This window comes from Fusarium redolens (genome assembly GCF_020744475.1).
Source record: "Fusarium redolens strain MPI-CAGE-AT-0023 chromosome Unknown BKA55scaffold_7, whole genome shotgun sequence".
NCBI lineage: Eukaryota > Fungi > Ascomycota > Sordariomycetes > Hypocreales > Nectriaceae > Fusarium > Fusarium redolens.
Window position 1 is genome coordinate 434,203 of NW_025763670.1, and position 15,194 is coordinate 449,396.

Here is a 15,194-nt window from a genome sequence, read left to right on the forward strand (position 1 = left end):
GTAGACAGGCTGCGGGTGAGTTGGTTGGTCGTGCGCAGCTTGCTCACATTCGTCGTGGTGTTTTCTCAACGAGAAGAGCCATTAATTTGGTAGCGAGACCATCCTAGTGATCATATGATAAATACCAATCAGTGACCCAGAGGGAAGTTTTGAAAAAAAGTTTGTTGTTCAATAACACCGATCTACTGGTTTAACAGTTTTTACACTGCGTGACAGTCGGCACTCGGCCGCTTATCAGAGTTCTGGCTGTCACATGATGTCGTGAATTTAATATTGGCCACGTAATTTTATCAATTAAAGAGTGAAAACTAATCGTTTGCATAGTTTTCCTCTTTGCCTTTTTATTATTTATGTATTGGCGGTGTTTCTCGGGCGACCACCTCCGAGCTTCCGCCGACATTTGCACGCCTCAAAATACCATCTCACCGACAACGTGATTCAATACACCAACACGCCATGACATCGTGCAGGCATCTCAAAAACCTTCCGCGTCTGCTGTACAGAAGAACAGATTGCTCGATTCGCTCAATCTCAGCGATTCCGAAATGGCCGGCTTCTGTGACGCGAAAGTCATCAACCCAAGCAGTTCCCATACTTGATCAAAACCCGCATACAACTCTCGAGGATCCGCTAACATTTCCAACAACTGCGTATGATACCATCAATGAGGATGTAAAAGTCGAAGAGGAGAAAATCTCCGGTTATGATGCCTCGCGGTTTTATCCGGTCCAAATCGGGGAAGTTTTCCAGGGCCGGTATCAAGCGGTGACGAAGCTCGGTTTTGGAAGCTCATCAACAATATGGCTTGCCCGAGACCTGAGGTAAGTCAACAAGATATGTTACGATCGTGGGTACTCAGCTCATTTTAGTTACAGAGACCGCAAATATGTCGCTCTCAAGATCTACGTCCATACATCCCGCAACCACCGAGAAATTCCCGTATACGAAACATTGTCACCAATTCTCGGCGAGACCAGACACCGTGGAGGGAGCAACATCAGAATGTTTTTGGACTCTTTCGAAATGAGCGGTCCTAATGGCCGTCATAAGGTCCTGGTGCTTGAAGGTGCACAAATGAGTCTACGTGACTACAAGGAAGTCTTTCGAAAAGATGGATTCAATGAGAATTTCGTCAAAAGAACAGTCAAAGAGCTACTGAGAGCTCTTGACTTTATTCACACAGAGGCACAAGTGGTACACACAGGTTAGTCCTCATTTGCCATTCTGTGTTTATTCCGATTGCTGACATTCTAGACATTCATCCCGGGAACCTATTGCTAGGTCTAGATGACGACTCACAGCTCCAACCTCTGGTCGCCATGGCCTTCAAATCACCTGTCGCACGAAAGCAAATATCCGAATGCCGGTCAATCTACCTCTCAGGGCTTATGCGTCCAAGGCCGGGTCCAATCCTCTTATCAGATTTTGGTGAAGCGAGGACCGGACTGGGACCCCACGCCGGCGATATTATGCCCCTCCCATACCGCGCACCTGAAGTCATCATGAGCATGCCGTGGAACCATTCTGTGGACATCTGGAGCGTCGGCCTGACCGCTTGGGATCTTCTCGGTACAAACCGGCTGTTCACGGCGAGGGATGGAAACGGAGAAATGAACGATGCAGCGCATCTAGCCGAACTCATGGCAACGCTGGGTCCACCACCTCGGGAATTTCTGCAGCGGAATTCTGGGAGAGCGGCTGAGTTTTGGGACGAGCAAGGTAAGTCCGACAGCTAAATTAAATATGCTTTAAGATGCATACTGACGTACTGTACTAGGGAAATGGAAAGGACTCACACCTGTCCCCAAGAATCGCTCCCTGAAAGAGCTTGAGACGAAGCTTGGGGACAGCTCGGCTTTCATTGCATTTCTACGGCGTGTCTTGGCATGGATACCAGAGACTAGACCTACTGCAAAGGAGCTATTGAAAGATCCGTGGTTAGCCAGTGATGACGGTGCTGGTGAGAAGGACAAGTCAATAGATGCTGAGGGGAAGCATTACTAGTGGAGCCAACCTGGGGTCCAACAAGACCTGGAGAGCGCGCTACGAAGAAGTTAATTTCTACTGGCTAGACGCTGGGCATTCATCTACTCACAGAGTATAAACATCATAATAAATTATCATCACAAGCTGAGGCTTGATACCATAAGGCCAGTGACTGAGAATACTAAGACTTAGGCAGACTCATCACGGTGTGAAGGAATGCCTATTCAATGAAGCAATGCCTAAAGACCAACCTACCGGTAGTAGAACAAACCAAAGAAATACATGATAAACCACCAAGCCTTACCAAGCCTTGCCCGAAATTGACTTCTTCTTCGTAGCCCCCCTAAGCCTCCCAAAGAAATTCCCTCCCATAACCGCCGTCCTCGCAACAGTCTCATCCCTCTCCCTATGCCCCTCACACTTCCTCGGCGCCACCCTCCCCTGACTCTCCCAATAAAACCTCGACACCTCAAACTCATGATGTGTCCCCGGCGCCACACAAATAACTTTCTCCTTCGTAGCTTCCAACTGCGGCCAGCAGGTATCACACCAATTACATCCCGGAAACTCCTCTGACTTGTTCGCGTTTGTGACTTGGATGATCTTTCCGCAGAGTTTGTTGGAGCAGCATGCTGTTGAGTCAATGGTAGGCCACCATTCGCGGAAAGACGCTTTTTCGGACGATATCATTGATGCTTTGCTTTTGAGCTCGAGTTGAGTGCAGATTTCGTTGCAGACGTGGGTTGCGAAGAAGAATTTGAAGCCTTCTCTTCCGAGGTTTGTGTCTGCGAGTTTGAAGCGTTCTGGATCAAGGGTGTGGATTGCTGGGTCTGTGAGGACGTGGCCTACGCCTTGGAGATCGCAGACTAGGAAACTTCCCCAGGATCGTTCATAGGTGAAGTGTGAGAAGGCTTGTGCTGCTTTGTTGAATTCATCGTCTGGGTTGTCTTCATTGACGTAGCTACAGTTGTTGTTGTACTTAACATAATCACCCTCGATAAAGGGCTCAAGCGAGATGTAATCGGTACCGGAATTGCCGGATTTACCCTTGAGGCATGATGTGACGATAAAGTCAATGGAGTGCTTGTCACCCGTAAGAGCGTTGAACTCTAGAGCAAATGCTTTGCAGAGAGCTTGACAGCGCATGTCCTCGGCAAGATGCGCAAGACGCTTTCCGCCACGCTTGAAGGACTTGACGACGTAGGGGTTTGTGGAATGAGTCGTCTTTGCACAGTATGCAAGACGTAGAGCGCCTTGAGCGAAAGGTAGGCGACGTTTGTGGACGTTGAGTTCCATGACACTCAACTTGATATTATCATCATGAGCCATCATGTCATTCAGCGTACCGGAGCGGTGAATTACAGTATCAGGACTGAAACCTTCGACGACGAGTTTATCTTCAAACCAGCTCTGGTCAGACCATTTCTTTTCAACATCTTCCAGAATTGCTTCACTCTGCTTCTCGTTGAACTCGTCGTCTTCCGCTTCACCGATGGCATCAAGATGAGACATTGGAGCAGTCTTGGTTCCCTTTTCGCCAGTTCGAGAAGCAGACTCTGACATTCGAACAGCGGTGCGTGAAGCAGAACTCGTAACGCTCTTGACTACCAGATGCCTAAGTGCGCTATAAGTAGTGCCCAACTCAGCTTCTTCAAAGAGTAAACCGCCCTTCGCAGTACCCTTGGAACTTCCACCAAGAACACTGCTCCTCGGTCCAGAGTTCGCCTTCAAAGCCTCCCGGTAATGCGGGTTAGACTTTAAAAGCTTGCAGTCTGCAGACGCAGCAGCATATTCCTGAAGAAACATGTATGCCATCTTATCGGTTGCACTCAAGATGCGGAGAAGAGCGTAGTTGAGATTCAAACCAATCATCTGCTTCAGAAGAGGCTGATACTGGAGCTTGTGCGGTTCGCTCCCGGGAGTGTAATAATCATCACTCTTCTCAGTCCAGCTGTGAAAGATGTTCCCGTGTGGCGGGGCGTCGGCGATGTGAATGATGCATCTGGTCTGATTCTTCCAGGAAGCATTGATGGCTTGTTGAATACCACCAAGAACATCCTCAGGTGCATCACCGCCACCCCGAGCTTTCAGCTTATCGATGAAACCCCTCACTTTCTCCACATCAGTAGTGAAGTCGATGAATTGAATGTGGTTCTTATCACAGTGGTCTTTGTAACTGACCACCGCGATCCTCACCTCCGCCTCATTATAGAACGTCTCGGTAATATCCTGCATGATCTTCTTGACCTGCTCTTTCGCAGCTGCGATGAAAGGACCCATGGAAGACGTAGTATCCATGAGAAATAGCAGGTCGGTAGCACAAGCTGCTTTGAACATTCCCTCGTTGGGAGTTCTTTTCATTTGTGCAGCAGCTTGAGCTTCTCGCTTGAGCTCGAGAACACGAAGTTTTGCTTCAGCAGCGGAAAGGCCCGTAAGACCTGCTTCGTGTTTTAGACGATCGTTTATAGCACGTTCTTGTTGCATTGCGCGACGGAGATCGTCGCGTTCGATTTCCATTTGACGGAGACATTCGCGGGTCCCGGAGGAGGTGGCATTGGATGTTCCGGAGTCACCGGGGCTTCGGAGACGCTGAAGAGCGCCGGCGATGGGTGGGACGGATCTGGGTTCATCGCTGCGGCTCGGAGCTGCGCGATCTCTGCTTGGGGGATAGGGAGGGAGGATGGTAGAAGCTGAAGATGCAGTGGATGTAGCGGAGGAGGTGTCGCGGACTGAGTCAGTCAGGGCACGAATGTCTCGTATCTCTCCATCATTTCCAGTAGAAGCTGGGGGTGAGTATGGAGGAGGGGCACTCATTTTGCTATATTTCAATGAATTGGACTAATTGATGGATATTGCTGTTCTGTATTGGAAGCAAGTATATATATTCAGCCCATCATCAACTCATGCTATTATTTCCATACCCGTTACCGAAGTCGATCGACTTACTCCTCATTATCGCAATGCTAGGCTCTTTCGGAAATCTAGTGTGTCCTCTTCGCCCGATAAGGCTTCCTTCGTGCATCGACATATCAAACGCATCTCCACTGAGCCTCCATATAAACCGGGCGTTTTTCAGGCCTCAATTCCGCGCTGTTATTCCCATTCCGCATAATCGGGTCCAATCACAGCCCCTGCCGACTTACCACTTTTGTCACTGATCAACACGAACTTCTGTTGGTTTAAATCGACCAATCATGTCAATGCACGAATGCGCCTGGTTTGAGGGTGTAGTCCTGAACGCCGTGTCTGCCTGATGGAGGCAGTGTTGGTGGAGTCATGTCGGTCGCCCATTAAGCTACAGCTTGGAACTTGAGCATAAACATTACAGGGATTGACGCCCGATAGCAGTTAACTAATAACATTAGACTTGGAGCTTGTAAATGGAGATTCTGAAAATGCCTGGGGCGGGGTTCATCAGCAGATACATCGCCAAGTTGCCTGCGTCAACCTGTCTTTTATCCGTCAGCCCATCATCCGTAGATGCCTATCTTGGGATCTCAAATAGAGCCTTGTCGGTTATACCAGGCTGAATATTTGTAAATAATTTTGGTAAAACGTCGGTTTGAACTGTGCCGCATTTCCTTCGCTCATTATGGGCCTCGATAGCCTCAACACCATCTTCCTCATTGCACCTTTCACTTTCATTTGAGACTTTTCATTGACCTCGACAACTTCCATGACTCTTCACTCATCAGAATAATCTTTTGCTTGAACTACGAAGCATCATCATGGCAGATACTCGTCGCGCAGAATGGTTCCTCTCCAAAGCCTCCCTCCAACCCCCTCCCCGGCTCGGCCGTCTAACCGAACCACCCGTCCAAGATTTCCTACCATTCACCACTATCAACCGCGACGCAGCTCGCCAGCTCCTCGTACAACAAAGAACGTCAGATCCCAACTACATATCCCCAGAGCGACAAAAGCGACATCTCTTCCGCTCCAGAGAACAAAAAGCCGAAGCTTGCAATACTTCACAATGGAGCTTTACGAAACGCGAAGTCGCGAAAGCCTTTGATGCGCTGCTAGCACAAGAGGCACTTCCACCGGCTGGTGTTGCGCAAGCTCTTTTGTTGCATACAACGCTTACCTCGTTGGATGAGCTTTGGGGTCATTTAAATGATGCGCAGTTGGAGAAGAGGATGAAGAGGAATAGAATGAGCGAGATGTTGAGTTTTGATTCAAACGGGATGACGTGGTTGGATAAGGCGACGTCTCGTGATAACTTGAACTATATTCACTTGCTGTGTCAAACACAAGCGAGCCAAGGAGTCTTGAACAGAGCGTTTGGTATGGCGTTGTCCAAATCGTCTCTCGAGTCTATGAAGCTTCTGTTGAGCTTCGGAGCTGTGGCGTCTGGTTACCAAGATCTCATCGGCCAACATATTCGAGCCAGAAACTTGGAGTTGGTGAGTTTGTTACTATCAGCACCTAACTCCATGGCACCTTCGGATTGGAAAGCATGCCTTGAACAAGACTTCGCGAGGGCAGAAGCTGGAGAAACTTTGTCTCTCTCGTTCATTCTACTGCTCTTATCCAACCGCCCAGAACTGGTCACAGAGTCTTTCCTTCTCAGTGCACTAAGACTACAGAGCTACCAAGCCACAGCGGTGATACTGGGTTACGCATATTCCAATCAAGTCTTCTTCGCTATCCGCCACCAAGCCTGCGAAATCATTTCTCAATACCAGAATGGCAACCAGAGACTAACCTTCTTTACACTCCTATCTCATGCTGGTCTTGTTGGAGACAACTTGGTCACCCGAGAAGAGCTTGTCAAGGAAGTACTCGCTCGCCACCTACCACTTGTCAATCTGCTTGTACAAGCTGGTGTTGCAGTTGACGTTCCTCCACACAATGCTTTGAAATGGGCTGTCTCACAACTGGACTTCGGTATGTTGGAAGTTCTCAGACACGGGACGTTTTCGTCGCCTGCATCTCAACTACTGAGCTACCTCCCCGAGAATATTCCAGAGCCTGATATGGTTCAGTTCATGAACATGTTTGGATCTATGGGGTTGGGTGGAAACCAACTTGATTCATGCCTAGTTCGTGCTGCGCAGAGAAAACAACAACACCTCGTTGAAACTCTACTCCATTACGGCGCATGCGTTGAGTTTGAGGAGGCTGCTGCCATCCGCGCAGCTGTGATTTCGACTGATCTGGATATGCTCAGCGTGCTTCTGCAAGGGCAGTGTGCATCAGCTATTCTCTCAACCCTTGTTCCGACCGCCATGGAGATATCGCCAAGAACCACGAGGCTCTCCGTAATGTATTCTCTCATTACAAAAGGCGTTGAAAGACCGTCACTTGGCACCGCTCTGCTGCAGCTCATGTCCGAGGGGGGCGACATCGACTCTGACCTCATCAAGCTTCTTCTCGACAATGGTGCGCCACTGGATTCGAGTTCGGACTTTGATAGTTCGCCGCTTGTACAGGTCATAAAGAAAGGAGATGTCGCAGTCCTCAACATACTCTGCAGCGCGAAACCCACCGCGGAAGCATTGGCTGCTGCCCTTCCCTTCGCGTTCAACACCATCGTCGCCTTTGGCTACGATATTGCGCTTGAGTTAATGACCCTACTTCTCAAGCAAGGCGCGTCTGGTCCGCCAGTACACGAGGCGCTTCTCAAGGCAATTACATCAGATGTACCACTCAACTTTGTGCAGTTGTTGACAGAGCACGGCGCCGATGTCAACTATGCTTTTGGCCAGGCTTTCGTGAGAGCCGTTGAGATGGACAAGCCTTCACTACTGGAGCTGCTTTGCTCGTCGTCCCCGCCAGACCAAATAACCGTCCATGCAGTTCTGCCCATACTCATCGACTCAAAGAACTACAACCTCTCTAACATTGAGCTCTTCCTGAGCGCTGCCTCGCGAGCAACTCCAAAGCCATCACTCACCAATACATATGCTCTTATCAAAGACCATCCACACCGTGCAGAGCTCTTACCGTGTCTTTTGCGCCATGGTCTGGACATCAATGAGGAATCTGGCATGATTCTCTGCCTCGCTGTTCGAGAACACGACATGGACCTCGTCAAGTCAATTCTTGCTCTAGACCCAAGCATCGCTACACTCTCCAACGCCTTTCGCGAGGCATGTCAAGTCGAAGAGTCTGACATGAAACTTGATCTTATGGAACGTCTACTTGAAAAGGCTTCTCCGGCTGAGATCGGGCAGTCTAAAGCCCTGTTGCAAGGAACCCAAGCCGCTCTTGATGGAGACATGGATGGACTTTGGTTACTCCTCGGCCACAAAGCCAACGTCAACTTCAACAACGGCGAAGCTGTTCAAGCAGCTGCTTCAAATAGTGCAGGGTACCCAATCATCCTCAACATGCTCCTCTCGGCTGGCGCTACAGACGTAACCGTCGAGGAGGCGTTCGACGCTGCCAGCGACGCAGATACGCCAGCAAGCATTAAAGCTGGTATCTTTGGAAGTCTCTTTGCTTTCAACAAAGAAATTTCAGTTGAAATTATCTCTCGAGCTTTTGTAAAGGTGCTTGAAAGCCATCCTGACGATGAACACCTACCGAACTTGCTACTGGAACATGGTGCTGGTGTTCAAGTACAGCTCGCGACATTGGAGGCTGCAGCTGAAGCTTCTCCAGGTGGACTATTTCAGAAGCTTCTGCGACAAGTGTCTGACTATACTACGCGTAATGAGATCTTTGAGTATATTCGAATGCATCCTGCCATTGAGCCAACGCACAGGCACCAAGCCTACGAGACTCTTTTGAAACAAGGCATAGCCCCGTCTCAGATCTCTGATGCCCTCTTGATGTCCATCAAGAACGAGCCTACCAACCGGGAAGTCCCTATGCTCCTCCTCAGCAACGGTGCCCAAGTCAACTACAAGGACAACGAAGCTTTCGCAGCAGCATTTCAGTCCCGCAACTTAGAAATGTTCGAACTCCTTTGCTGTTACCTCGTAAAGGGCGAACACGATGAAGCAGCGAAGCTCGTCTTTGAGCATCCATACCTACGAGAGAATCCCTCTGTTACTGTAAATCAGACTGTTCGTGCGAATATCTACAGAAGTGTCCTAACTTGCAACATTGACTCGAAGAGCATCTACACCACGCTTGTCCACTTCCTCGATTCCCCAGACTCCAGTCTTCCCATCGTGGAGCTTCTTCTCGAACACGGCGCTAATCCCAATGACGAGGATGGACACTGTTTCTATCTCGCAGCACGACACAAAGAAGAATCTCATTTCCGAGAGTTGTGCAAACACACAGATCTGTCCATTGTTCTGCCCTCCCTTTCACGCCGCATTGTCAAAGAGCACAACTTGACGCGCTGGTTCAAAATCTGCCTTGAGATGCAACCATCTCAAAGTGCCGGACTGTCAGACCAGCTTTTGTATCAGTGTATACGAAAGTTTCCCCAAAGTACTGCATGCCTAAATGTCCTCTTGGGAGCAGGCTTGTCGCCTTCTGCGACGATTAACTACCGTCTGCATAAGAATTGGGTGGAAGAGGAGATTTCTCTGCTTATTTGGTGTCTTGTATCCCCATTGAAGACTGGAAATGTTGTTATTCTTAGGTTGTTGGAAGAGGGGAATAAAGGTATGTCGACGTTTCAAGTTCAAATAGACAGTGCTAACGGTAGGACAGCCTTGCCAGACTACGTAACACCTGACTCGAAGATACCAACAATCTTTCTCACACTCCTCGACAAGTCACGCGCTCCCGTTTTGGAAGCTTTGCTCAAGCTTGACAGCACCAACGTCCTCAACGAGACCATATCCGGATCAAAGTTCAGCTCTCTAGCCTCATATCCAAAGAAGCCCAAACTTGAGTTCACAACTCTCTTCGAAGACGACGACGAGATCTCACCTCGTGAAGCATCCCTCTTCCTCGGCAATCTTGACGCCTTCAAACTACTCAACAGCTCCATGCTCCCCGACGACGGCACCCTTCATCTAGCAGCTCTCCTCGCCCTTCCCGATTTCACAGACTGGCTTCTCGAAACCCACGAGCCAAACTATGAGGAGGAAAACTTTGGCTTCATGGTTCCCTTAGCACTAACATGCTACTCCAAGCCCTTTCCCTGGTGTAAGGTCGCCAATGAGGAACAACAGTGGTTTTCACGCTTAGAGGAGACCATAAAAATTCTGATCCCAAAGACACTGTCCAGTTGGAGATATCGGCAAAAACTTCCGTTGCATCTTGCACTGGAGAATGGGAGCCAGGTTACTATGGCTATGCTGAATGCCCTGAATTCGAGGGGCATTGGCAATAGGGATAAGTATTTGTATACGGATAAGACGGGTATGCATTACTCGCCTTGTGAGTATGTTGAGACGTTTGTAGAGGTTGACGATGAGGACAAGGGTAAACTGGTCAAAATTCTTCAGGAGCATGGATTAAACTGATTAGGCATGATGTATCTATTTTCTTGTATCTATATTTGTTCTATTTTACATACCCCAAGCTCTGTATCCTATAGCCATTGTACGCTAACTCATCCTAACTTGAGTTAGTATTTAGTTAGCAGTCTCATAAGGTTCATGACTTTTAAACCAAGGTTTGTTGATCTTGTATATAAATTGGCTAGATTAGTTTGGTGATAGATTTTCCCTTGTTTCCACCATTGTAAACATCTATCCAAGCCCTGGGCATATCTTCAATTCTCGCCGGGACGATATTCTCGATATCAACGTTGATTCGTCCCTCAGCAGCCGCCTTGATGAGTTGTTCCATCCCATCAGGGATCTTATCCATATGATCAAAAAGAAAGAATCCCTTCAGCGTCAACCTCTGCGAGATAATCTCAAACCAGTTCTTCAACATGGTCGGCTTATCCGAATTATATGTACTAACCGCTCCACAAACTGCGATGGTTCCAAATTTCTTCATCCTCGTGAGAACACCATCCAAAACCGCACCACCGACATTATCAAAGTAGATATCAACTTCATCTGGTGTCGCCTCCTTCAAATCCTGCACAAAGGTGGGACTTTTGTAGTCGACGCATGCATGAGCGCCGAGATAATCTCTCACCCACGCACACTTTTCTTCGCCGCCTGCAATGCCTACTACGCGCTTGGCACCGAGTAGCTTAACGGCGGTCTGCACGACGATGGATCCTGTTGCTCCAGCTGCAGCGGACACAACGACTGTGTGTTCAGGTTTGGCTTGCGCGATATGCAAGAGTCCGACATAACCTGCCAGGCCGGACCCTCCGAAAGCACCGAGATAATGCGTGATGGACAGGTTGTCTGGTAGAGGGGCAATGTGTTGCACTGTATCTGTGTCCAGGATGATCTTGTCGCCCCACCAGGATCGATACGGTTCCATTACCAAGTCGCCGGGCTTGAATCGTGTGGAGTTGGACTCGAGAACCTCGCCGATCACTCCGGAATGCATAGGGTCGCCGATCTTGATGGGAGGGACGTACATCCTGTCCTCATCAACGGTACAGCCAATGAATGTGCGGAGACCTGCATCGTTGGAGATATAGAGGACTTTGACCAGAATTTGTTCTTCCTTGAGAGGGGGGAGCTGAATGGTATCCAGTCGAAATGTCGGGTTCGGGCCGTCTATAGTTGGAGTTCCTTCTGTCTTGTTGGCGAAGACCCAGACATTAGCCTTAGTGTGTTCAGTCATGTTGAAAGTATTGAGAAAATAGAGTTTGAACATTGAGATTATTTCCTTGGGGTCATGATAGCCGGGCCCTGTCTTTATTGGAAACATCTTCATCAAGTCTCCACTCATACTGGAGCATCAGTTGTGGGCCATGACGATGTAGTGAGGTATTAGCTAGAGTAATCATCCACTAACTGGTAGCATTACGATGAAATCTGCTGATACCAGGGTCCAAGAACTGAGTCCTTGGAGAGTTGCTCAAATGCGGTTAGAGAACAGGGTGTCGTGTCGCAATCCATGCAATAGATACGTGAACGTGTAAACCCAGAGCTATGCCTTTTCAAGGATTCCGACTACGGATGCTACGCGGTTTGAACTTTGTGTCTTTCCTCTGGCTTCATCTGCAGAAATTCTGCCAGTCACATACAATCATGACGTGTGATAGCTGCTTGAATAGGGCTTGTTGGGTAGGTTGATAGAGAGAGTCCTTGCTAGGGAGCCAACTGTTGCAACGTATTACAGGGCAAAGACTCTACGGAATCTTTTATAAAACCAATTAACTGTATCAGAGCCTTTGGACTTTTCTATTATTAGAATCCATCATTTCATCAGTCTACCTGCTATTAAGCACTACCTGTGCTGCGAGCACTCCCTATTTCTTTGCCTTCTTCATCCCATTATAAAGCTTCGTGGCGCTGCGTGATATATACCTCATCATTGTCCTCCGTGCCAGTTTCTGAAGACACCGAGTATGTTTTCCGGTGTTCCGAGCCTCATCTTCGTGCCAAAATTGCTAGACGATATGTGGCCTTCCTTTCCTCTAAACACTTGGAGCATAGTCTCGATAGGGGGAAGAATCCCTTTCATGCCTGCCACACTCAACGCACATTCTTGCATGTACCTTAAGTGCATTGATCTCAATTTCTTTGAGAGTGTTTGTTTTCTCATCATGCTCCTTGCACATAATTGCAGGAGGCTCGATACCTCTAGCGCATACGACGCAGCAACGCTGTGCTGCTGGGGGCAACATGGCTCCGCTGGCTTGGTCGCGAGCACGCCATTCGCAGCTACGACAGATTGGTATGGAGAGAGGATGATGCATAACTCGAGTACATTCCATGCAAAAACGGTCTTCAACTAAGTCAGAATGCACTGAGACGGAGGACTGGGCAGAACCCTCTGAATAATCAGACGTACCAGGCTCATCGGTATTATCATTGGTGGCCACTGGAGTGGGCCATCGGTATGGTATTTGCGGACGCGGAAAGTTCTGATTCGGTTGTGGAGGAGTGGGAAATTCATTGACTGTTTCCCTTTCTTTCCCCTTGCCCTTGTCTTGGCTACTTTGGCCAAACTCATCTCCTTCGTTGAGAAACATGTCAAAGTCCGCCATGTTTCTGACGATATGTTTTTAAATGAGTAAGAGTTAAGTAGAAAGTCTTATTTCTTAGTAATTAGTGTCTATGTGTAGTGGAATGTTCATGTCCCAGCATGTCAAGTGAACCGTCTGTAAGCATATATACATGCTTGCTCATGTGGTTCGTAGTGAAATAAATGTTCAGGTAAAACTACTCATCAAAGTTGAAACCTGACTGATCAGGTGCTTGGTGACTTATGATAGTGATTGAGGACTAGCAAACTCCTGTTATTCAACGCCCTTTCTTCTTGCTCCTGAATCATCTTTGTCTACACTGATAGACCGCCTGCCAGGAGCTCTGAGTGCTCAGCAAGCCTGTCTGAAAGACGGCATGAAATCTCTGTTGGTAATTTGATTAATCAATATCTCACGCTCGAACAATGACTTAGTCTTCTCTCAGTCGTTTGATTGGCCTATCTAACTAAGGGGCTATAAACAATTTCTGATGCACTTTCCCATGCCTGCTTTCCTTCACGCCTTGCTATGAAGATTGCCCAGACCCCAGTACTTTGGACTTAACTTTTATCCCGCAGCCTATGCTTTTCCCTGCACTCGTCACATCTACCTCCTAGAACCACAGCATGCCTCTTACGGCAATCATATCATTCCCCTCGATCTCTCGCATCTCTTGCTCGCTGTTGATGAGCTCTAATATGATTTTCCTTGCACATTTTGCAATAAGCTCCTCCGTCAGCGGGCCCAATGCCACACCGAGTACAGATACCGCGCATGCGTAACTCTCTTCTTTCGCTGATACTCCTGGGTCTACGTCTTGTGCGAACTTGATACCCTGCGGACCATGACCCGGGTTCATTTGGGGTTGTCTGTATCCCTTGACTACTTCCTGGTTGGTTAACAGGATACGGGGAGCCATATATACCCGAGCTAGAAGTTTGTGGATTGTACAACGAGCGACCAGCAACGGCAGGGTAGTTAGGATTGCTGTAGCTCGGTGCAGAATAGATGGTATATGCTAAAGATCTATCTTGCCCAGCACCTTCTCCCGGCGGTTGTCGTCTATACGGGTCGCTGGATCGGTATGGATACTCGGGCCTATCATAGCTATTATTTACACCTGCAGGTCTTCGAGAGCTTTCTCCCAGATTGTAACTCGACCTATGTATATTTTCTTGTAGGCCTGGGCTATAAAAGGCCGTACGCTGATTAACTGTGTCATATGGTAATCCGGGTCCAGGATAGCTGCTAGGACTGTTCAAAAGAGACAATCCATTGTTTCCTGGTGTATGGATCCCCAGCTGATCTGGATACAGTGAAGTGACTGATTGGCCTAAGCCTCTTATAGGAGGGAGTCTGTCACCATGTTCGTCATTATGGGCTGGTTGGTATGGAGTAATGTTTTCTCCTCGCGGACTTGAAGGTCCAGTGCGACTGGAATCTGATCTATAAGATCTGTAGCGAGAGTTCATGTTATTGCTGTAGGAAGGTAATTTATCTTATACGTTTAATCTATATTAACGTAGACACTGATATATATTACTGGCAAAGGTGTATTGTTTCTTAGGGAAGGCAAAACCGCCACCGGAAAGGGGTATTTATAAGGGATTAGCTTCGTGATAAGCAGACCCAATTTGAGATGCATTCGCTCATATTCTGACAATCCTAATGAATGATGCTGCTCATGAAGGTTTTCACCTATGCCATGAGGTTATGGTGTGAATATTAGCTAAAACAAGAAGTTACGGTGATGCTATGTGATACAGTGTCTTTGGTCAAGGTCATAGTGGTTTGTGAATTCTTGTCTGGGGGGGTTAGTTCATATTCTTAGTTAACACAAAATCTATACGGGAGCTTTCTTAAACTCCAGTTCGTCACTGATACATTGACTGAGTTCCAGTTTGACTTGATTTACCATGTCAGCAAAGAAAGAACGGAGAAATACAATAGCTTTGGGGTTCCTTAATAAGGATGTTGCATTATTTTCAAATATTATTTATTAGTCAAACGAATTACCAGGCTATTGAAGAGCGATACTGGCTGTCTTCACCTCACCTGCCTTCTTCTTCAAGGAACCAAAATCTCAACAGTGTTGAGCTACGACCATGCGTCATTTGCGACGTTCTTTGCCTTCCAGCTGCCCTAAGACATCATGCGGAATCTAAAAGTGCCCAGCTGCTGCGTTTTGGCAATATGAGAGTCCTGTATAGCGCTGTGTACGACATCCTGTGTTGAGAGCTCCGCA

General features: G+C 48.0%; 6 protein-coding genes across 6 annotated transcripts; 2 read left to right on the plus strand and 4 right to left on the minus strand.

Annotated features, from left to right (window-relative positions):
• Window positions 1-350: 350 nt before the first annotated feature.
• On the plus strand, window positions 351-2,091 carry BKA55DRAFT_613088 (kinase-like domain-containing protein). The gene is made up of 4 exons (XM_046196675.1): window positions 351-821; window positions 870-1,204; window positions 1,255-1,719; window positions 1,778-2,091. Exons 1-4 carry the CDS (start codon window positions 457-459, stop codon window positions 2,002-2,004), a joined length of 1,392 nt encoding a protein of 463 aa, XP_046049852.1. The 5' UTR covers window positions 351-456; the 3' UTR covers window positions 2,005-2,091.
• BKA55DRAFT_565984 (uncharacterized protein) lies at window positions 2,092-4,913 on the minus strand. Its single transcript, XM_046192566.1, has one exon. It carries the CDS (start codon window positions 4,798-4,800, stop codon window positions 2,287-2,289), a length of 2,514 nt encoding a protein of 837 aa, XP_046049853.1. The 5' UTR covers window positions 4,801-4,913; the 3' UTR covers window positions 2,092-2,286.
• An 801-nt stretch (window positions 4,914-5,714) lies between these two features.
• Window positions 5,715-10,364, plus strand: BKA55DRAFT_511121 (uncharacterized protein; the record flags this gene model as incomplete). Its single annotated transcript, XM_046187672.1, has 2 exons — window positions 5,715-9,555; window positions 9,604-10,364. The coding sequence occupies 2 exons, from the start codon at window positions 5,715-5,717 to the stop codon at window positions 10,362-10,364; spliced, it is 4,602 nt and encodes a 1,533-aa protein (XP_046049854.1).
• A 178-nt stretch (window positions 10,365-10,542) lies between these two features.
• On the minus strand, window positions 10,543-11,598 carry BKA55DRAFT_663072 (uncharacterized protein; the record flags this gene model as incomplete). Its single annotated transcript, XM_046197651.1, has 1 exon — window positions 10,543-11,598. The coding sequence occupies one exon, from the start codon at window positions 11,596-11,598 to the stop codon at window positions 10,543-10,545; it is 1,056 nt and encodes a 351-aa protein (XP_046049855.1).
• A 693-nt stretch (window positions 11,599-12,291) lies between these two features.
• BKA55DRAFT_538475 (uncharacterized protein) lies at window positions 12,292-12,970 on the minus strand (the record flags this gene model as incomplete). The annotated part of the gene is made up of 2 exons (XM_046190039.1): window positions 12,292-12,644; window positions 12,775-12,970. The coding sequence occupies 2 exons, from the start codon at window positions 12,968-12,970 to the stop codon at window positions 12,292-12,294; spliced, it is 549 nt and encodes a 182-aa protein (XP_046049856.1).
• Window positions 12,971-13,596: 626 nt separating this feature from the next.
• Window positions 13,597-14,421, minus strand: BKA55DRAFT_538476 (uncharacterized protein; the record flags this gene model as incomplete). Its single annotated transcript, XM_046190040.1, has 1 exon — window positions 13,597-14,421. One exon carries the CDS (start codon window positions 14,419-14,421, stop codon window positions 13,597-13,599), a length of 825 nt encoding a protein of 274 aa, XP_046049857.1.
• Between the last annotated feature and the right edge of the window lie 773 nt (window positions 14,422-15,194).